Source organism: Oncorhynchus gorbuscha, linkage group LG09 (genome assembly GCF_021184085.1).
Source record: "Oncorhynchus gorbuscha isolate QuinsamMale2020 ecotype Even-year linkage group LG09, OgorEven_v1.0, whole genome shotgun sequence".
NCBI lineage: Eukaryota > Metazoa > Chordata > Actinopteri > Salmoniformes > Salmonidae > Oncorhynchus > Oncorhynchus gorbuscha.
Window position 1 is genome coordinate 34805150 of NC_060181.1, and position 22337 is coordinate 34827486.

At 41.8% G+C, this 22337-nt stretch overlaps 1 protein-coding gene across 1 annotated transcript; it reads left to right on the plus strand.

Annotated features, from left to right (window-relative positions):
- The first annotated feature begins 15178 nt into the window (after positions 1-15178).
- LOC124042790 (zona pellucida sperm-binding protein 4-like) lies at positions 15179-20370 on the plus strand. The gene is made up of 12 exons (XM_046360905.1): positions 15179-15524; positions 15599-15717; positions 15812-16028; positions 17708-17830; positions 17909-18081; positions 18169-18266; positions 18589-18737; positions 18860-19037; positions 19600-19735; positions 19892-19971; positions 20134-20190; positions 20283-20370. The coding sequence occupies exons 1-12, from the start codon at positions 15503-15505 to the stop codon at positions 20317-20319; spliced, it is 1389 nt and encodes a 462-aa protein (XP_046216861.1). The 5' UTR covers positions 15179-15502; the 3' UTR covers positions 20320-20370.
- Positions 20371-22337: the final 1967 nt, after the last annotated feature.

Genomic DNA, 22337 nt, shown 5'->3' on the forward strand with positions numbered 1-22337 from the left:
TCTTGCCTATTTAACTGAGTTGTATTTATTGTAATGAGACTTAGGTCTGCTTTTTAACCTATTTTGTGAAATTGTACACTAACAGTTTCTGGTATACTGGTTTGCTCTGCAGCGTACCTGACTTGGGCCACGTAACTAATTACTGTGGCCTCTACACCTTTGTAATTGTCAGCTTTGGTAAAATTGTGTGTATGGCAGGTGTCTTCACAAATTGATGTTTTGTGGTGACTTGGCTGTTTGGTGACAGACTCATGTGTGCATTTTGATGCAGCCTAGAGGGATTTGTCTGTTTTCAAGGACATTATACCAAGGCACTGTCAACAATGCTAATCATTCCCGGTCTGGGTTTTCTGTGCTAAGTGACTCTCTAGATACGGTTTCTAAAAGCGGCTTAAGACTAAATTCACATTAACCATAGGATACTAATACATTTAGCCTTAAGATGTTTTGGGAAACAAAGACCTGTGCAAGGCAGTGCCTCCCGTCAGCTCATGTTCATTTAACTTCAGTAGCTTTTGACAGCCCTTCCTGGATTGGGTGTAGTCATTATACAAAGACCTTAGCAAACAGTTGTTTAGCAACAAACCATTTACTCAATGTATAACATTAGCAAATAACCATCTATTGGACATTCAGGGGTGTATTCACTAGGAGGGGCTAAACTGACTGTCGAATTGACAATTCTGGTTCTAACTTTCAGGTTGAGTAAACATTAGTTTTGGGATGCTATTGTCTCAAGGAAGACACCCCTCCCCATTTACCCCTGGTGACATTGCGTCACACCTGCACACAAACAATACTTCATATGGACCAAGAAGCTCACGATGAGTCCCAAACCAGACCCTACTAAATTGCCGTTGTCATGTGTTGCTGACAATTCCGAAGTTGACTTTCAGTTGCGCGGTGATCACTAAACGATGAACTTGGGAATACACTGACTTCAATGATGCAATTTGTAACTTGTTTATAGCTTGGAAAACATCTAAAATTGGGCAAATTTGTTTTGTGTGAAGTCTCAGACACGCATGTGTTGTCATTATGCACACCTTTCAATTATTTTGTATGAATATTGTCAAACTCTAAACATATTGGGATGAGTGTTGGGATAGCGCTTTGCTTGAGCCTGCAGCCTTGCTTGGTCATTGACTAATTAGCCCCTACATAAGTAATAACTTTCACTCCCTCAGCATTGGGACATTTGTGCATATGGCAGAGGTGCTTGTGAACCTGCAAATGGGGCGATTTAGGTTACCTCGGTCACAAACCCTGCCCGTTTCTTCAAGCGACTTGATTTAACCACACTGCTAGCCTTAAATGAAGACTAAAGCACATTTTTATGAAATAGCCCATTTTGCCTGTGGAAATTGATTTTGTGTTTCAGCTTCACATTTCCAAATCGTATCGACAGCAAAAGATGCCAGGGTGGCGTATTTGAATCAGTTTACAATCGAGTCTTTTCTCTCGTAACTATAACCCCTTAACTACCAACATATTTTAAATGTATACTACCATTCAGAAGTTTGGGGTCACTTAGTTGTCCACGTTTTTTAAAGCAACGCACTTGTCCGTTGAAATACAATGTAGACGTTGTAAATGACTGTTGCTGGAAACGGCTTTTTTAAATTTATAGAATATCTAGAGGCACGTTAGCGTTTTTAAAATGCTAAACTTGGATCAGCTACTTGATCATTAAACCCTTTCAGCTGTGCTAACAATTGCAAACTGTTCTGATTTAAAGATGCACTATAATTGCCTTTAGACTAGTTGAGCGTCAGCATTTGTGGGTTTGATTGAGCCTGTAATGTCGCCCTTTCTGAAACTCGTCAGTCTTCGTGTTCTGAGAAATGAAGGCTACTGCCTTAAAACAAGAGACTGTGTTTGTATGGGGCTTCAAACTCAATGTTTTACATTTACAAACTATGTGACATGTATTAATGCCAAAAACCAGAAGCCTCGCATATCCTCAACTGGCAGCTTCATTAAATAGTACCTGCAAAACACCGGTCTCAACATCGGTGGAGAGGCGACTGTGGGATGCTGGCCTTTTAGGCAGAGATGGCTCTCTTTGCAACTCTCTAACTGGCCAATAAAGATTAAGATGGGCAAAAGAACACACTGCACAAAATAACTCTGCCTTGAAGGCCAGCACCCCGGAGAAGCCTCACTGTTGGCGTTCAGACTTTTGCAGGTAATATTGAATGAAGCTGCCAGTTGACTTGGTGTCTCTCTCTCTAATGTACAAACTAGACAGTTTGCTGTTCTATGAAGGAGTAGTACACAGCGTTGTAGGAGCTCTTCAGTTTCTTGGCAATTTCTCAGAACAAGAATAGACTGACGAGTTTCAGAAAAGCTCTTTGTCTCTGGACATTTTGAGGCTGTAATCGAACCCACAAATGCCCCGGTCAACTACTCTAAAGAAGGACAGTTTTATTGTTAAAAGAAGCAAGTTTGTTTAATGCATGTCTACTAGGGTTGTTAGCCCACTTGTCTATTTGGCTGGGTTTTTTCTCACTCTTCTCTCCCAAAAGCAACACTGGCCTAATAAGAGATGGTTACCTGTAAAGTAGTGAGTGACCATTTTAGAAAATCATGGGACAGTCTGGTTGTCAATCACAATGCTGCAAAGCCTATAACTGATGCTTCGTGGTCTTATGCTTCCATCTATTGGAAATATTTAGCAAATAAGTTAATTCACATAAAGACAGTGAAGCAGCAGAGAAACTAATTTTCTTATTCATTCCTGATATCAGTCTCAAACCTGCCCCACCTATCCCAGCCAATTACTGAACTTTCTCACAGGTTACTTGGTCACATCCAGTTCAAACCACAAATGTAAATGAAGCTTGTTTATCAGGTGTTCTGCCTTGCAATAATACATATAAAATAACTAAACATGGTAACCTATGCAATTATTTTTGATTAACCCCCCCATCATCAAAATGCTGTTGTAGTAAATACCATTATAGTAACATTACAACAGGTGTTCTGCTACCCTACTCACAAATTAGGGTTTGACCCACATCAAATTGTCCAAAAAACAAACATCTCCTGGCAGTTTAAATCGGCAACATCTTGCAAAAGTAAGGGACATGTTTTCTTTAGGTTTACACCTTTTCTGAAAGTAAATATGGTTAACCTTGACCAGAAAATGTTTTAATGGCCATGAACCAGCCATCATTAGCACTATTGGTCATAATGTGTACCTAGGCGAACAGTGGCGTGCTCACAGACTAGCTGTAACTTTGTTAATACGATACTTTAGTTAAGCAAAAGAGTCTAACGTGGGCATATCTTATTACCAACAATAGCGGGCATTGTGACAGAACAGTGGGCTGGGAATAGAACGTTGTTCAGAAGGCGAGTTGGTGCTCAAATGAACCAATAGGAGCTGGCAGGGTGAAAAATGCACGATAACTCGAATTACGGCAAACAGGTGGTAATATTATGAAACTGGGCTCCGCGGCAGATGCAATGAACTAGTTTGTATCAGGAAAAAAAGCGTTAAATGTCATGTGTCCAGTTTACTCCTGATGCTGACTGGAGCTGAGCTTCTAACGTTCGTTAAATTCATCTCCTTGTTTTGAATCCTCTTTGCTATATTCTGGTTGACACGTATGGTTGAATGTCACCATGTAGATAATAGATGCTCCGTCATCGAATTTGTGTTGATGAGAGAAACCACTTGAAACAATTGTCAGGCCAGTTCTTTCAGGTTTACCCAAATTGTTCTTTCATGAGGTTTAACAGTGGTTGGCATCCAATATGTTGCATTACAGCCTCCTACTAGACTGGAGAACAACTCCCTTATACTATGCTTGATAGAATAAATAAACAAATAACCTACCATAACACAACTCACAAACTAAAAATAACACTACCCTACTCCACTATTTATTCCTACTTCATGCCAACAACCTGAAAGGATGGGACATCACCACTTAACACACCCTGTAACTCTTCTCCCACACCCAAATGTAGCTGCCACCACAACCTCAATTTTCTGCCACTTTTGTTCCATCTCAGATTCAGAAGGACTTGATAAAATCCTAGCCTGACATGCCTAGGCTAGTGCTTTCACTTCTCCAACCCTTTTAGGTCACAAGAGTAGCAAGAACTGACATGGTAGCTCAATCTAGTCTCAGAGCATTTCGTGTTATTCTGTGCATAAATCTGGAACTTTATATAGTATGATATGTTACGTTTTGTATGGTATGTATTAATTTGTGGATGTCCATCACCCATTTCGTATATGTTACAAATTACAATTCATATATGTTATGCTTCATCTGGTCTATTAGACCAGGCTGGGTAACAAACACCAGCACATAAAATAGGACCCCAGGGTATTTGGATTCGATTGAGTGCCTAAGACTTCACTTCCTTGCCACAATAACAGTCATGTGCTTGTGGGTTTTCCTATTAATACACTTGAAGAACAAGTATAGAGCAGGGACCTCACAATATATTATAACTATACTTAGGTGTCAATACGATATGTATTGCGATTCTCACGGTTCTATATGTATTGCAATTCGATACTGTGATTTATATTGGTATTTGACGTTCCAAGCATATTGATCACCATATTATGTCTGTTGCAGAGGGACGAGCGAGCCATGAGAACTAGTTCTGATCAGTCATGGTGCTAAAAAACAAATTTGCTCCATATTTAAAAAGATGGAGAACCAGCTATGAAGGACAAATACTGGCATTTGGATGCAGGTATAGTCAACTTGTGCAAAAAATATCCCAATATGTAACAATTTCCTCCCCCACATCACTAAACAAATACCGATCTGAATGTGTTCTATTAGTTAATTTTACATTTTTTTTTAACCTTTTAACTTGGCAAGTCAGTTAATCTCTTGATGCTAGGGGCACTATTTATTTTTGGAAAAATAACGTTCCCGAAGTAAACGGCCTATTTCTCAGGACCAGATGCTAGAATATGCATATAATTGACAGCTTAGGATAGAAAACACAAGTTTCCGAAACTGTAAAAATATTGTCTGAGTATAACAGAACTGATATTGCAGGTGAAAGCCTGAGAAATCCAATCGGGAAGTGACTCTTATTTTGAAAGCTCTATGTTCCTATGCATCCCTATTGACCATTGACAGGGATATCAACCAGATTCCTTTTTCTGTGGCTTCCCTAAGGTGTCTACAGTCTTTAGATGTAGTTTCAGGCCTTTATTTTTAAGAATGTGTAAACGTCCACATTGCGTACGTGGTCAGTTGTTGGCTCTCAGTGTGATATTTGCGCAAAACAGAGGCAGCCATTTTTCCTCCCGGTCGACGTGAAAAGCCAACTGTCCTGGTTGATATAATATCGAATAGATATTTGAAAAACACCTTGAGGATTGATTATAAAAAACGTTTGCCATGTTTCTGTCGATATTATGGATAGAATTTGGAATTTTTGTCTGCGTTGTCGTGACTACTATTTCCGGTGGATTCCTGGGCATAACGCATCAAACTAACGGAGGTATTTGGATATAAAAAATATATTTTATGGAACAAAAGCAACATTTGCAGTCCAACTGGGAGTCTCGTGAGTGAAAACATCTGAAGATCATCAAAGGTAAATGATTAATTTGATTGCTTTTCTGATTTTCTTGACCAAGTTACCTACCGCTAGGTGTACATAATGTTTTGTTATATAGCGATAAACTTACCCAAGCGCTTGTATTGTTTTCGCTGTAAAGCATAATTTCAAAATCTGAGACGACAGGGTGATTAACAAAAGGCTAAGCTGTGTTTCGTTATATTTCACTTGTGATTTCATGAATATTAATATTTTCTAGTAAGATTATTTGACCGTTGCGCTATGCTATTTAGCGTAGTTGTTGACAATTATCCCGGATCTGGGATGGGTGGTTCCAAGATTAAGAACACATGGAACAGTGGGTTAACTGCCTTGTTCAGCTTGGGAATTAGATTCAGCATGTTTTCGGTTACTGGCCCAAAGCTCTAACCACTAGGCTACCTGCCTCCCCTGTAAATTGTTGTGGAAATCCATGCATAGAGTGACCTGGACAACCATCAGGATGTTGATCAAGGCACCCCTCCTGACCTGTTCACCGGACATGCTACCTGTCCCAGACCTGCTGTTTTCAACTCTTCAGAGACAGCAGGAGTGGTAGAGATACTTTTAATGATCGGCAATGAAAAGCCAACTCACATTTACTCCTGAGGTGCTGACTTGCTGCACCCTTGACAAGTACTGTGATGATTATTATTATTTGACCATGCTGGTTATTTATGAACATTTAGTCATCCTGGCCATGTTCTGTTATAATCTCCACCCGGCACAGCCAGAAGAGGACTGGCCGCCCCTCATAGCCTGGTTCCTCTCTAGGTTTCTTCCTAGGTTTTGGCCTTTCTAGGGAGTTTTTCCTAACCACTGTGCTTCTACACCTGCATTGCTTGCTGTTTGGGGTTTTAGGCTGGGTTTCTGTACAGCACTTTCAGATATCAGATGATGTACAAAGGGCTATATGAACTGATTTGATTTTGGGGAACAGTGGGTTAACTGCCTTGCTCAGGGGCAGAATGACAGATTTTTACCTTGTCAGCTCAGGGATTCGATCCAGCAACCTTTCGGCTACTTGCCCAATGTTCTAACCACTAGGCAGCGAGAAGCCTGGAAATAAGAGATAGCTGTAGCCTTATCTCCTGACCTTGAGCATAGCACTTAGCCAACCCAAGGTCCAATGCATCTGTTTTTATCTCTATATCAAATCATTTCTGGGTAACAATTAAGTACCTTTCTGTAATGGTTTTCAATTAAAATAAACAAACATGGAATATTTAGTAAAGGGCAATTTAGCAAAATTCTTGCTTGAGAAAACTGTCTGGAAGTGATCTGATTGCGGAGGAGAAACCTGGAAACAAGTTGTTGGCAGAGCGGTTTGGAACCCTCTCATTCTTATTGGTCTATTAAGTAGTGGTGATGTCACCTGGCAGGTCAAATCTCCATCCCACCAGAACGGGCTGAAATTTCAGGCGGTCTTTTCAAACCGCTCTTACACGAAAATCATAATTTTCACAGTATTATTCCAACCTCATAGTGTGTAAACACATAAAAATCACAGGAAAATAAAGTTGTTGACAGCAGTGGGCCTTTTAAGAATTTTTCTTCTTGGTTCTTACATCAGAAAGGGGTAGATTATATGTTATGGTCGAGGTATGAATTGTGTGCCACAGTCAACATTCTGAATGTGTGGAGAACAGCCACTACCACTGACTGCATCTTGACACATGACTACAAGCACAGCTTTGAATAGATAGGCTTTAAGCAACATTAAACATTAGCAGAACGCATGTTCATGCTTGAAAACCTACAAATGTCGCTGAGTTAAAGCAGTTCTGCTTGGAAGAGTGGGACAAAATTCCTCCACAACGACGAGAGATTGATCAACAACTACAGGAAGAGTTTTGTTGGCGTCATTCCAGCTGAAGGTGGGGAACAACCAGTTATTGAGTGTAATGGGCCAATTACTTTTTCACACAGGGGTGTGAGTGTTGCATAACTTTGTTTATGAAATAAATGAAATGAGTATGTAATTGTTATTTGTTCACTCAGGTTTCCTTTATCCAATATTAGGTTTTGGTTGAAGATCTAACATTCATTATCAAAAATATTCAAAAGTAGAGAATGAATAAAGGGGCAAATACTTTATCACAGCACTAACATTTTGAATTAAACTGCAGCCCATCAAATGAAATCCAACTGCTCCCTTGACTTTCATTGATGTAAATCATTTACCCTAGGGTCTTTACTCACTAAGTCCTCTTCACCCCTGTGGAGCATGAGAGGCTTCCAGGAAAGAACACTGCTGCCGATCCTCTGACTGGACTCAGACCCCCTTCATCTCCTTCAACCCTGACGGCGTTGCTGTATCACTGGTTCTTGAACATCTGTCTCCTTCCCTTCTTTTACCTGGTCATTTCTTTCATGTCGGTGCAATGAAGGAGAAGATGAAAATATGGATTTTTACACCTTTGAGAATGAAACCCTTTTTACATTTGTCCCCTTCAGCTTCCCTCTGGAGAGGAGATCCCCTTGCCCCCCATTGTCCTTGGCTGCTTGGGCTCTGACCCGGGCAAGAAGACAGTGTGCATCTATGGCCACCTGGATGTCCAAGCCAGCCACAATCGGTGACGGTTGGGACACAGAGCTCTTCACACTGGTGGAGAAAGATGGTGAGAGCAGCTATTTCAAAGCACCTAAAAGAGAACAGTGCTGAAATATCAAAATCCATGCCAACATTGAGATTTGGACTTGATGATTCAGTGTTCTCTTTTTTTGGGGGAAGTATGTTTCTGATTTGCATTTCTCCTTGCATAAGTTTATAGGTGTCTGTTGGTTCTTGACTTGTGAAATATAGGCTTATGTCATTGTTCTAGTTTTATAATTATTTTTTTATCAAAAACCATTCCTACATGACATCATGCTTCATGGTTACTGAATCAAAAATCCAATCTGCCAACAGACTGCAGTTGTGTGTGGCACACCTTTTTAATAATTTCGCTGCTCTATGAAAGCTACAGGACACACTGTATGGAAGGTGTAAAAGAGCTATGAAGGCATGTACAGGTTCTGTGAGTTGCTCTGACAGCTGGTGCTTAAAGCTTGTGAGGGAGGTAAGTCTTCAGCAGTTCGTTCCAGTCATTGGCAGCATAGAATTGGAAGGAGAGGCGGTCAAAGGAAGAATTGGCTTTGGGGGTGACCATTGAGATATACCTGCTGGTATATCACAACTGCAGCTTCTACTACCACAACAATGACTGCAGCTCCAACTACAACAACCTCTACCACAGTTTCTACTACCAAAACAACTCCTACAATGACAACTGCAGCTCCTACTAATGTTACTTCTACTTCTGCTCCGATAACAATTACCACAAATGCAGGTCCTCCTACAACTACTACTCAGAACTCTGATGGTCACATGACAAACGATGGAACCCCAGCAAGTCACATGGGGCATGAGGCAGTGGGCGAAGAGCCAGGGGATCACAGGTCGGCCGCTCCCTCGCCCATCAATACTCCCCTTAGACAGTCAGGTGACACGCCTGTGCGAGAATCTGCAGTCCTCGCAGACAAGCCCCCTGTCTTTTCATGCTGCGGGCGTCTGTCCCAGCCATCAAAAATAATTCATTTGTAAGTTTCCGATTAGGGATTGTTGACAGACCGTGATAAAAGTGAAGAGACAACACATTTTGATAAAGTTGTTACTTGAAGAGAAGAAAAATATATACCTAAACTGTTCATGTTGGAAATTATTACTAGGTCTGTTTTGTTAGGACAGAAGCTGTCAATTCACTATTTTATAAAAGGGAAGATGTTATGGGTGTAAGATGGCACAGTGATGCCATCTGTTGGTAAATGTTAATTACTGCAACTCCAGTGTTTTTACCAGTGTGCTTGAGACACCCGGCTGTATTGCAATGTACTGAAAAAGACTGGTTACTCGCATCAGTGCCTCTGTCTCGTCATTTAACATCCCGACACAAATATAGGGCTGCTAGAGACGCAACCCAGCCATTCAATGTTTTTGTTCTGTATCTATGGACTTTACCCAGTCGTTCATTCTAAATGTTCCATTGCCATACTGTCTGGCAATGTTCTTATCCCTTGCTTGCAAGCTAGCCAACTATGGCTAACCTACAGTCATGTCAGAGGAGCTAGCCAACAACACACCTACAGTAACACAATCACTTCAAACTGAAGCTGGAAAGACTGCAAATTAGCTGTGTTTAATTTGACTTATTTCCATTTCAATTTGTTTGTATATATCCATAAAAATGATGCCAGCTGATTCAAGATTTTGACTGGTTGAGAAATCCTGCCTGCATGTCTGTCTCATCCCGACTGGTTCATTACTATGGGACAGCAGGAGATGGAATTTAGATACTGAAACAATGTTGCAAATATCGGAGAGACAGACAGCTACTAGGACAACAACGGCTGTAGCTCCTAAAACAAGAATAACCATTGCAGGTCCTCAGTGCTTGAGGAGTCACTACAGATGCCCTGGTTCGAATCCAGGCTGTATCACAACCGGCTGTGATTGGGAGTCCCACAGGGCGACGCACATTTGGCCCAGCGTCGTCCGGATTTGGCCGGTGTAGGCCATCATTCTATATAAGAATTTGTTCTTAACTGACTTGCCTAGTTAAATAAATAAAACAATTAAAATATATATGACAACTATAACTGAAGCCTCTTTTACGACAACAACTGCAGCTCCTAAAACAAATGACCACAACTGCAGGTCCTACTACCACGACTGCAGCTCCTACAATGACAAGCACAACTGCAGCTCCTACTACCACAACCACTACTGCAGATCCTAGTACGACAACAACTGCAGCGACTACTACCACTACAATGACTGCGACTCCTACATAGGCAACAACAATACCTGTACTACCACAACAATGCCTGCTGCACCTATTATGACAACCACAACTGTAGCTTCTACTACGACAACTGCAGTTCATATTATGACGACCAGTACTTTAGCTCCTACCTCGGCAACAACTGCAAATGTAACTACAATGATTACTTTATTCTACATTATGTTAAACTGTCCAATGTTTTTTGATGCCCGAATATGGGGGGGACCATGTACAAAATCTTCTATAATTTCTAAACGGTTCATCCGATATGTATGAAAATACTCTAAAATTAAAGCTGACAGTTTGCACCTCACCTTCATTGTTATTGTATCCTTTCAAACTCAAAGTGCTAGAGTACAGAACCAAAATAACAATAAAAATGGTCACTATTCAATGAATTATGGTGCTCACTGTATATCAACCTTTGACAGATCAACAACCACATCAAACGCAACTACTTTCAGTACAAGAACTGAAGGGCCGACAACAACACCAAATGCTGGAAGTTTGTTGGAAGTTTGTCAAATTTTTGTCATAAAATAATATATATTTTTTTTAAACAAACAATCTCAAATTGACGTCTTCCATTTTTTTCGAAGATTTGGGACAGTGATGGTTTACATTACACTGATGTTCCATCTCAAAACTCATGTCCCCACAGAGGATGTTGTCCTTAACACAATCAAGAGGCAACTCATCACTCAATTAAGGACCCTAAGGATTTTCAAAATGTATATAAAGTGCATTCGGGAAATTATTCAGACTTCTTCCCTTTTTCCACATTTTGTTACATTACAGCCATATTCTAAAATTGATCAAATAAAATTGTTCCTCATCAATCTACACACAATAGCCCATAATGACAAATCAAAAACTGTTTAATTCTTGCAAATGTACAGTCGTGGCCAAAATTGAGAATGACACATATTTATTTCCACAACGTTTGCTGCTTCAGTGTCTTTAGATATTTTTGACAGATGTTACTATGGAATGCTGAAGTATAATTACAAGCACTTCATAAGTATCAAAGGCTTTTATTGACAATTACATGAAGTTGATGCAGAGTCAATATTTGCAGTGTTGACCCTTCTTTTTCAAGACCTGAAATTCGCCCTGGCATGCTGTCAATTAACTTCTGGGCCACATCCTGACCGATGGCAGCCAATTCTTGCATAATCAATGCTTGAAGTTTGTCAGAATTTGTGGATTTTTGTTTGGCCACCCGCCTCTTGAGGATTGACCACAAGTTCTCAATGGGATTAAGGTCTGGGGAGTATCCTGGCCATGGACCCAAAATATCAATGTTTTGTTCCCCGAGCCGCTTAATTATCACCTTTTCCTTATGGCAAGGTGCTCCATCATACTGGAAAAGGCATTGTTCGTCAGAAAACTGTTCCTGGATGGTTGGGAGAAGATGCTCTCGGAGGATATGTTGGTACCATTCTTTATTCATGGCTGTGTTCCTAGGCAAAATTGTGAGTGAGACCATTCCCTTGGCTGAGAAACAACCCCACACATGAATGGTCTCATGATGCTTTACTGTTGGCATGACACAGGACTGATAGTAGCGCTCACCTTGTCTTCTGACGGCAAGCTTTTTTCCAGATGCCCCAAAGGGGATTCATCAGAGACTTTACCCCAGTCCTCAGCAGTCCAATCTCTGTACCTTTTGCAGAATATCAGTCTGTCCCTGATGTTTTTCCTGGAGAGAAGTGGCTTCTTTGCTGCCCTTCTTGACATCAGGCCATCCTCCAAAAGTCTTTGCCTCACTGTGCGTGCAGATGCACTCACACCTGCCTGCTGCCATTCCTGAGCAAGCTCTGTACTGGTGGTGCCCCGATCCCGCAGCTGAATCAACTTTAGGAGACGGTCCTTGCGCTTGCTTGACTTTTTTGGGCTCCCTGAAGCCTTCTTCAAAACAAATGAACCGCTCTCCTTGAAGTTCTTGATGATCTGATAAATGGTTGATTTAGGTGCAACCTTACTGACAGCAATATCCTTGCCTGTGAAGCCCTTTTTGTGCAAAGCAATGATGACGGCATGTGTTTCCTTGCAGGTAGCCATGATTAACAGAGGAAGAACATTGATTCCAAGCATCATCCTCCTTTTGAAGCTTCCAGTCTGTTATTCAAACTCAATAAGCATGACAGAGTGATCTCCAGCCTTGTCCCCGTCAACACTCACACATGTGTTAACGAGAGAATCGCTGGCATGATGTCAGCTGGTCCTTTGGCGGCAGGGCTGAAATGCTTTTGGGGGATTCAGTTCATTTGCATGGCAAAGAGCGACTTTGCAATTAATTTGCAATTCATCTGATCACTCTTCATAACATTCTGGAGTATATGCAAACTGCCATCATACAAACTGAGGCAACAGATTTTGTGAAAATGTATATTTGTGTCATTCTCAACTTTTGGTCACGACTGTATAAAATAAAAAAGATCACATTTGCATAAGTATTCAGACCCTTTGCTTTGAGACTCAAAATTGAGTTCAGGTGCATCCTGTTTCCATTGATCATCCTTGAAATGTTTCTACAACTTGATTAGAGACAACCTGTGGGAAATGCAATTGATTGGACAAGATTTGGAAAGGCACACATACCTGTCTATATAAGGTTCCACAGTTTACAATGCAAAAACTAAACCATGAGGTCGAAGGAATTCTCCTTAGCGCTCTTAGACAGGATTGTGTCGAGGGACAGATCTGGGGAAGGGTACTAAAACATTTATGCAGCATTGAAGGTCCCCAAGAACACAGTGGTCTCTATCATTCTTAAATTGAAGAAGTTTGGAACCACCAAGACTCTTCCTAGATCTGGCCGCTCAGCCAAACAGCAATCGGGGGAGAAGGGCCTTGGTCAGGGAGGTGACCAAGAACCCGATGGTCACTCTGACAGAGCTCTAGAGTTCCTCTGTGGAGATGGTAGAACCTTCCAGAAGGACAAGCATCTCTACAGCATTCCACCAATCAGGTCTTTATGTTAGCGAGGCCAGACAGAAGCCACACCGCAGTAAAAGGCACATGACAGCACGCTTGGAGTTTGCCAAAAGGCACCAAAAGACTTTCAGACCATGAGAAACAAGATTCTCTGGCAACATCGTTACAGTGAAGCATGGTGGTGGCAGCATCATGCTGTGGGGATATTCATCAGCAGTAGAGACTGGGAAACTAGTCAGGATTGAGGCAAAGATGAACAGAGCAAAGTGCAGGGAGATCCTTGATGAAAACCTGCTTCAGAGCTCTCAGGACCTCAGACTGGGGTCAAGGTTCACAACGACCCTAAGAACACAGCTAAGACAACGCAGGAGTGGATTCGTGACATGTCTGAATGTCCTTGAGTGGCCCAGCCAGAGACCGGACTTGAACCTGATTGAACATCTCTGGAGAGACCTGAAAATTTGTGCAGCAACGCTTCCCATCCAACCTGACAGCGCTTGAGAGGATCTGCAGAGAAGAATGGGAGAAACTCCCCAATACAGGTGTGCCAAGCTTTTAGCGTCATATCTAAGAAAACTTGACTGTAATTGCTGCCAAAGGTGCTTTGTGAAAGTACTTTGTAAATGGTCTGAATACTTGTGTAAATGTTTCTAAAATTCAGTTTTTGCTTTGTCATTGTGGGGTAATTTGTGTAGAATGATGATAAAAACTGTAACCTAACAGAATGTTGAAAAAGTCAAGGGATCTGAATACTTTCCGAAGGCAGTGTACATTATATGTGGTGAAAACCAAACACTGCATTCTACAGTAAGAACCTCATACCAACAGTCAAGCATGGTGGTGGTATGGTGGTGGTGTGATTGTTTAGGGATGCTTTGCTGCCTTAGGACCGAGACGACTAGCCTTAATAGAAGGAACCATGAATTCTGCTCTGTATCATTATGCTGGAGAATGTCAGGCCATCTGTCTGTGAGCTGAAACTGAAGCGCAGCTGGGTCATGCAAGGAAGGCCATTCTCGAAACACACAATCAAATCTAAATGAAAATGGCTAAAAAGCAACAAATTTGAATATTGGAATGGCCGAGTACAAGTTCAGACCTTTTCCCAATTGAAATATTGTGCCAGTTCTTGAAATGAGCAGTTCATTCTTGAAAACCTTCAAATGTCACTAAGCTGCAGCAGCAAAATTCCTCTAAAGCGACGTGATAGACTGATTAACAACTACAGGAAGCGTTTTGTTGGAGTCATTCCAGATGAAGGAGGGGCACAACCAGTTATTGGAGTGTAAGGGGTCAATTACATTTTTACACAGGGGCGTTGGGTGTTGCATAACTTTATTTATGAAATAAATGAATTAAGTATGTAATTGTTGTGTTATTTTTTCCATCGGGTTCCCTTGATCTAATATTAGGTTTTGGTTGAAGATCTGATAACATTCAATATCAAAAATATGCATGGCACTGTACAGACAATCCTGGACAGTGAAAGCTTTGGGATGGCGCTATCCCTTGCATTCACCTGTCTAATCACGTTAGGATCATTGTGTATTATTACTATTCAGAGGGAGGTAAGAAAGGTATGCCGCTCTAAAGCACTCAAACCTAATATTCGAACTGGGCTGCCTGTGTAAACGCAAACATAGTGGCAGGTAATAGATTATTTACTCCAGATGTCACCGTTGATTTTGTGAGAACGTATATTCTGATGGAGAGTAACGTTGTTCCAATTGGTAGAAAGGTGCAGCCAATTGCAAATACTTCCTATATATACCTAGGAGAGACATCAGCTGTCATACCGTTTCAGCATTCGGCGAGGCATTGTATGAAACCATGACTTGGCAAAGGAGCGCACTGCTTTTTTCCCGGTTTGGCTTTGCTTTGCATTGCTTGCAGCGGGATGGGAGCGCGTTTCCGAAGAGGCAACCTTTGCCCACCACGACCTTGACACAGAGGAGAATTATACCAAAGACAAGGCTGTAGTGCAACTTGGAGACCCCGACAATGTCGATCTTAACGCCGACCGTGGATTCCAGGAGCAATTCGAGGAGGTATCAGATGCAAAACAGTGGGTATCCGTTACCGAAGCTGCCCCAGTCAGTTTAGCGGTTCTGTGCGGTGAGGATGAGTTTAAAGTAACACTGCCAGCTGGTCCAATGAGTGAAGTCAAGATTTTGGGTAAGTTATTTATACGTTTGAAGATCATCAAATGCAATTTGGCTACTTTGCTCACTTTTTAAATTTCCCTACAGGACCCAACAGTATGCTCTCTGTTCTTGACGCCCCGGAATCCTGTGGATACTCCTTAAATCGAGGACAATATCAGAACGCCTTAACTGTCCGCTTTTCAGGCTGCCTCATTAGTCGTCAGGTAGGTTTTTTGCCTTTCCAATTTTAAATGATACATTTAATGGTGTAAATGTGTCATTGGAATGATTGTCCATTTCTTGCCACTGACTCTGCAGGCTGGGCGGTACACCTTGATGGTGTTGTATGTCAATGAAGCTGGCATAATGGATGTTTCTACAGTGTCCTGTGCGGCTAGCCCCAAATCCTCGTTGTCCTCGACCGTCCACCTGCCCCTCTCTAATGGTCTTCGCAATGCCCATGGTGGGCCTCCTTCAAAGTGTCTTAATCCCACCCTTCGCAATCCCAGCGCTCAAAATACCACCAAATATCCTGGTGAGTCTCATGAAACGTTTATTCTATTTCTTTGGATAAGCATCAATATTTGCTGTTATTGTGGTCTGAGGCAGTCGGTAAAGGAGCATTTTGTGAAATGTTTAACAATGCTTCTAAGAACGTTCTAAAGATGAACTTGGTCTTGATATGCTTTTTGGAGACCTGGTCATTTTGACCATTTCAGAGGTACCATTGAAACTGGTATCTACTCCAGTGCTCAGATGGACTTCTATCCACTGGTCATTGAGTTTACAGCTATTAGTGAACAAACATAAATGCACCGACTTTACTGAGTTACAGTTCATATGGTGATCAGTCAATTGAAATTGATATACTTTAGGTCCTAGTCTATGGATTGCACGTGACTGGGCAGGGGCACAGCCAATGGGAGGGTATAGGCCCACTGGTTGGGCCTGGCTCTCCAGTGACTCTAAGGAAGGTTTTTCCCCACCAGGGCTTTATTACAAATACTCCTTACTTTCATCAGCTATCTGGGTGGCTGGTCTCATACGGTCCCACAGGTAAAGAAGACGGATGTGGAGGTCCTGGGCTGGCATGGTTAAACCTGGTCTGCGGTTGTGATGCTGGTTTGCACACTGCCTAATTCTTTTAAAATGGAGGTGGCTTATGATAGAGTAATGAACATTTCTGCAGTCAGCATGCCAATTGCATGCTCCCTGAACTTGAGACATCTGTGGCATTGTGTTGTGACAGAGCTGCAAATTTTATTGTACCCAGTACAAGGTGCACCTGTGTATTGATCATGCTATTTAATGAATCAAATGTATTTATATAGCCCTTTGTACATCATCTGAAAGTGCTGTACAGAAACCCAGCCTAAAACCCCAAGCAGCAAGCAATGCAGGTGTAGCAGCACAGTGGTTAGGAAAAACTCCCTAGACAGGCCAAAACCTAGAGGAACCAGGCTATGTGGGGTGGCTAGTCCTCTTCTGGCTGTGCCGGGTGGAGATTATAACAGAACATGGCCAAGATGTTCATAAATGACCAGCATGGTCAAATAATAATCACAGGCAGAACAGTTGCAACTGGAGCAGCAGCACGGCAAGGTGGACTGGGGACCGCAAGGAGTCATGTCAGGACTACCTGAGGCATGGTCCTAGGACTCAGGTCCTGAGAAAGAGAGCATACTTACATTCACACAGGACACCGGATAGGACAGGAGAAGTACTCCAGATATAGCAAACTGACCCTAGCCCCCGACACACACTACTGCAGCATAAATACTGGAGGCTGAGACCGGAGGGGTCAGGAGACGCTGGTCCCATCCGATGACACCCCCGGACAGGGCCAAACTGGAAGGATATAACCCTAGCCACTTTGCCAAAGCACAGTTCCCACACCACGAGGGATATCTTCAACCACCAACTTACCATCCTGAGACAAGGCCGAGTATAGGCCACAAAGATCTCTGCCACGGCACAACCCAATAAGCTTCTTGCTGTGCCTCAGGTGGATGAAATATCTTGGCAAAGGATAAATAATGACTAACAGGGATGTAAACACAATTGTGCACAGAAGTAGCTTTCTTCACAAATGGAACAATTGTGTGTGTGCTTTCAGCTCATGAAACATGGGACTGACACTACATGTAACTTTTTTTTTCTGAAGTATAATTCATTGGCTACTGATCCTCACTTCCAATGTTTTTTGTATTTCAGGCTGCAGTATTCCCCAGAACCAGCACTTGGCTTGTGGTTTCACTGGAATCTCGTCTTCCAAGTGTTTGGTGATGGGTTGCTGTGTGGATTCGGCAACTTCCGCCTGCTTCTACCCAATGGATGGTAAATACTCTTTCACGGGGCAAGATGATGTTTGGCTTTGAATAGTGAGGACTGATGTGTACCGCTCTCCCTCCCCAGAGTGCACTGCAGACCATCAGTTTATCTTTGCCGTTCACCATAACCTCACTACTTTCCCTGTGACTCCCACCAAACCTGTGGTAGCTGGGAAGTCTAGCTGTGGCCCAGTCATTGTCACTGATAAGTTTGTGGTCTTCAAGTTCTCAGTCACTGAATGTGGAACTCGCTCATATGTAAGTGGACAAGAATATTACGGCTTCTGGAATCCTCCTGGTTCTTGTTGATCCACACAATTACTTTATTGTTTTGATCTTAATTAGGAAATTGGCAATACCGTGATCTACACAGCAGAGGTACAGACGGCCGTTCGAACCCTTAACCTGAAGTATGGCATAATATCCAGAGACAACCCCCGCAGGTAATTCAGATGTCACATTTTGTTTGTTGCAAAATGTAACATTGCTTATTGGACAGGTTCTTCAGTTTGGTGTTTAATGAACATCTCAATGTCTACACCTTGTAGATTTCTGTCTTTGCTATATGCCTCTGTCCTAGTGTTCCTATATATTGAGCTGATTCACCAGTTAATTAGCTCTCAGTGTATAACTTCAAACATTGCTGTTGCAAATGCCACGAATACTTGGCACTTTCAGAATGTAATTTTAATCTCACTAATTGAGGAATCATTAAATGCACCTGCTGAGATTGACTAGTACCCCCCCCCCTATGTTCATCTCCAGAGTCATGGTTGAGTGCCGCTACCCTAAAATGCTGGGTACCGTGCCGTCAGTGGCGAGTGTGGGCTACATGGTGAAAAGCCCCAGTGTAACATTCCCTTCAAAGGTGACATCCAAGGGACTGTTTGGTGTCGAACTCAGGATTGCTGAAGGTATCTGGCTGACATGTAAACACGCAATGGCCGGAACATAATGTTTACTGTCCCATTGTTGCGGATACTTTACATTGCTGACAAGCCCAATGCTTAAATTGCTCTTTTACCTCCCCCACCAGACAAAACCTATACCAAGTACCTCAAACGGCACCATCAGCCCCTGCGTCTCTTCCTGGGTAAACTTGTGTATCTAGAAGTTCGTCTGACTTCTCCAAATCCAGAGGCGACACTTTTGGTCAACTACTGTCTGGCTTATCCCCGCTCTGCCAAGAATGTTCTGGTGCTCATTCACGAAGGGTAAGCACTGCAATGACTTGGTGTGACTGATTTGCCTAACGTACTGTAGATGACATATTGGTGGGCCACCTTGTTCTTGAACAGCCATTGGCTTTTATTAGAGGCTGAGATGGATGGACTCCAATGTTCTCTTAATTTTGGCAATGAGTCCCTTTATGTACTTACCCAGAGTCAGGTCAATTTGTGGCTCTGTTTGTCTGTATGCAGTTGAAGGAATTTTCTAACCAGCTTTGGCACAATGAAGACTAGGTATCTGCTAGCTTTGGCTAATGACACTACCAATCACTTCCTTCATATTGGCCATAGGGGCAGACAAATGGTATTTAAGTTCATCTCTATCAAAAGTAGATAAAGTGTCTCATTGCCAAAATCCTAAAGGATCCCTTTTTGTTTTAACTTTGCCCTTTCCGTAGCCAAAACATGACAGCCATTTTGTGACTCAACTCCTTATACCAAGGATATTCAACTCTTACCCTATGAGTTCCAGAGCCTTCTAGTTTGAGGGCCTTGCGCTGCCAAGAGGAAGTTGTCTTTGAGTTCTCTATCAATTTCTCACTTCTAGGTGTGCCAACCCTCAGGACCCCAATGTCTCCATCCTTAAATTCAGCAACCTGCCCCAGAACCGCCACCAGCGTCGCTTCATGGTCCAAGCATTCCAGTTCATGGATCAACAGACCAACAAGTATCTGGATGAGGAGGTGAGGAAGCAGAATATGGACTGGGATTCACACCTTGATTGTTGAATGAGGCTTTCAAAAAGCTCGTTCTATTGTGTGCAACTTTTATATTTTTGAGCTGCACAAAGTCAAACATGTTTAGTTGGTATTGAATCTCACTTCATTCCTCCTCAACAGATCTACTTCATGTGCTCTACTGAAGTGTGTATGCCCACAGAAAAAACTTGTGAAGAGCGCTGTTTTGATGGAATTAGGAGGTGAGGAAGACTGGGGACTTGCATCTTGATTCCCTGGATTGGTTTATTGTCACATGGTGACTGATGTACCAGAAGTGAACTGTAGTTGGCCTTCATTTCTTTACATTTTGTCACATTAATTGTTTAGTTAGTATTTAATCTCACTTAATTTCTCCCCACCAGATCTACTACATGTGCTCTAAATAAAATAACTGAGAAGAGTGCTGCTTTAAATAAAAGGTGAGTCTTGCATATCTTTTTGTTCCCAGATTTGAAAGTAACTTGCTTAAATAGGAGCACTTCTATCTTTCACACCTATTTTGTTTTTCCAGGTCTGACAATCTACAGGGTGACAAATCTGATGCTTGAACATGCTAAAGAAATGTGGTAATTTGACTAATGCATATTAAATATTTTTTTAAAATCTTGCCTATTTAACTGAGTTGTATTTATTGTAATGAGACTTAGGTCTGCTTTTTAACCTATTTTGTGAAATTGTATACTGGTTTGCTCTGCAGCGTACCTGACTTGGGCCACGTAACTAATTACTGTAGCCTCTACACCTTTGTAATTGTCAGCTTTGGTAAAATTGTGCGTATGGCAGGTGTCTTCACAACATCAATTTTTGTGGTGACTTGGCTGTTTGGTGACAGACTCATGTGTGCATTTTGATGCAGCCTAGAGGGATTTGTCTGTTTTCAAGGACATTATACCAAGGCACTGTCAACAATGCTAATCATTCCCGGTCTGGGTTTTCTGTGCTAAGTGACTCTCTAGATACGGTTTCCTAAAAGCGGCTTAAGACTAAATTCACATTAACCATAGGATACTAATACATTTAGCCTTAAGATGTTTTGGGGAAACAAGGACCTGTGCAAGGCAGTGCCTCCCGTCAGCTCATGTTCATTTAACTTCAGTAGCTTTTGACAGCCCTTCCTGGATTGGTGTAGTCATTATACAAAGACCTTAGCAAACAGTTGTTTAGCAACACACCATTTACTCAATGTATAACATTAGCAAATAACCATCTATTGGACATTCAGGGGTGTATTCACTTGGAGGGGCTAAACTTACTGTCGAATTGACAATTCTGGTTCTAACTTTCAGGTTGAGTAAACATTAGTTTTGGGATGCTATTGTCTCAAGGAAGACACCCCTCCCCATTTACCCCTGGTGACATTGCGTCACACCTGCACACAAACAATACTTCATATGGACCAAGAAGCTCACGATGAGTCCCAAACCAGACCCTACTAAATTGCTGTTGTCATGTGTTGCTGACAATTCCGAAGTTGACTTTCAGTTGCGCGGTGATCACTAAACGATGAACTTGGGAATACACTGACTTCAGTGATGCAATTTAACTTGTTTATAGCTTGGAAAACATCTCAAATTGGGAGAATTTGTGTGAAGTCTCAGACACGCATGTGTTGTCATTATGCACACCTTTCAATTATTTTGTATGAATATTGTCAAACTCTAAACATATTGGGATGAGTGTTGGGATAGTGCTTTGCTTGAGCCTGCAGCCTTGCTTGTTAATTGTGTCTAATTAGCCCCCTACATAAGTAATAACTTACACTCCCTCAGCATTGGGACATTTGTGCATATGGCAGAGGTGCTTGTGAACCTGCAAATGGGGTGATTTAGGTTACCTCGGTCACAAACCCTGCCCGTTTCTTCAAGCAACTTGATTTAACCACACTGCTAGCCTTAAATGAAGACTAAAGCACATTTTTATGAAATAGCCCATTTTGCCTGTGGAAATTGATTTTGTGTTTCAGCTTCGCATTTCCAAATCGTATCGACAGCTAAAGATGCCAGGGTGGCGTTTTTGAATTTTAATCAGTTTACAATCTAGTCTTTCCTCTCGTAACTATAACCCCTTAACTACCAACATATTTTAAATGTATACTACCATTCAGAAGTTTGGTCACTTAATTGTCCACGTTTTTAAAGCAACGCACTTGTCCGTTGAAATACAATGTAGACGTTGTAAATGACTGTTGCTGGAAACGGCTTTTTAAATTTATAGAAGAATATCTAGAGGCACGTTAGCGTTTTTATGCTAAACTTGGATCAGCTGCTTGATCATTAAACCCTTTCAGTTGTGCTAACAATTGCAAACTGTTCTGATTTAAAGATGCACTATAATTGCCTTTAGACTAGTTGAGCGTCAGCATTTGTGGGTTTGATTGAGCCTGTAATGTCGACCTTCTGAAACTCGTCAGTCTTCGTGTTCTGAGAAATGAAGGCTACTGCCTTAAAACAAGAGACTGTGTTTGTATGGGGCTTCAAACTCAATGTTTTAAATTTGCAAACTATGTGACATGTATTAATGCCAAAAACCGAAGCCTCGCATATCCTCAACTGGCAGCTTCATTAAA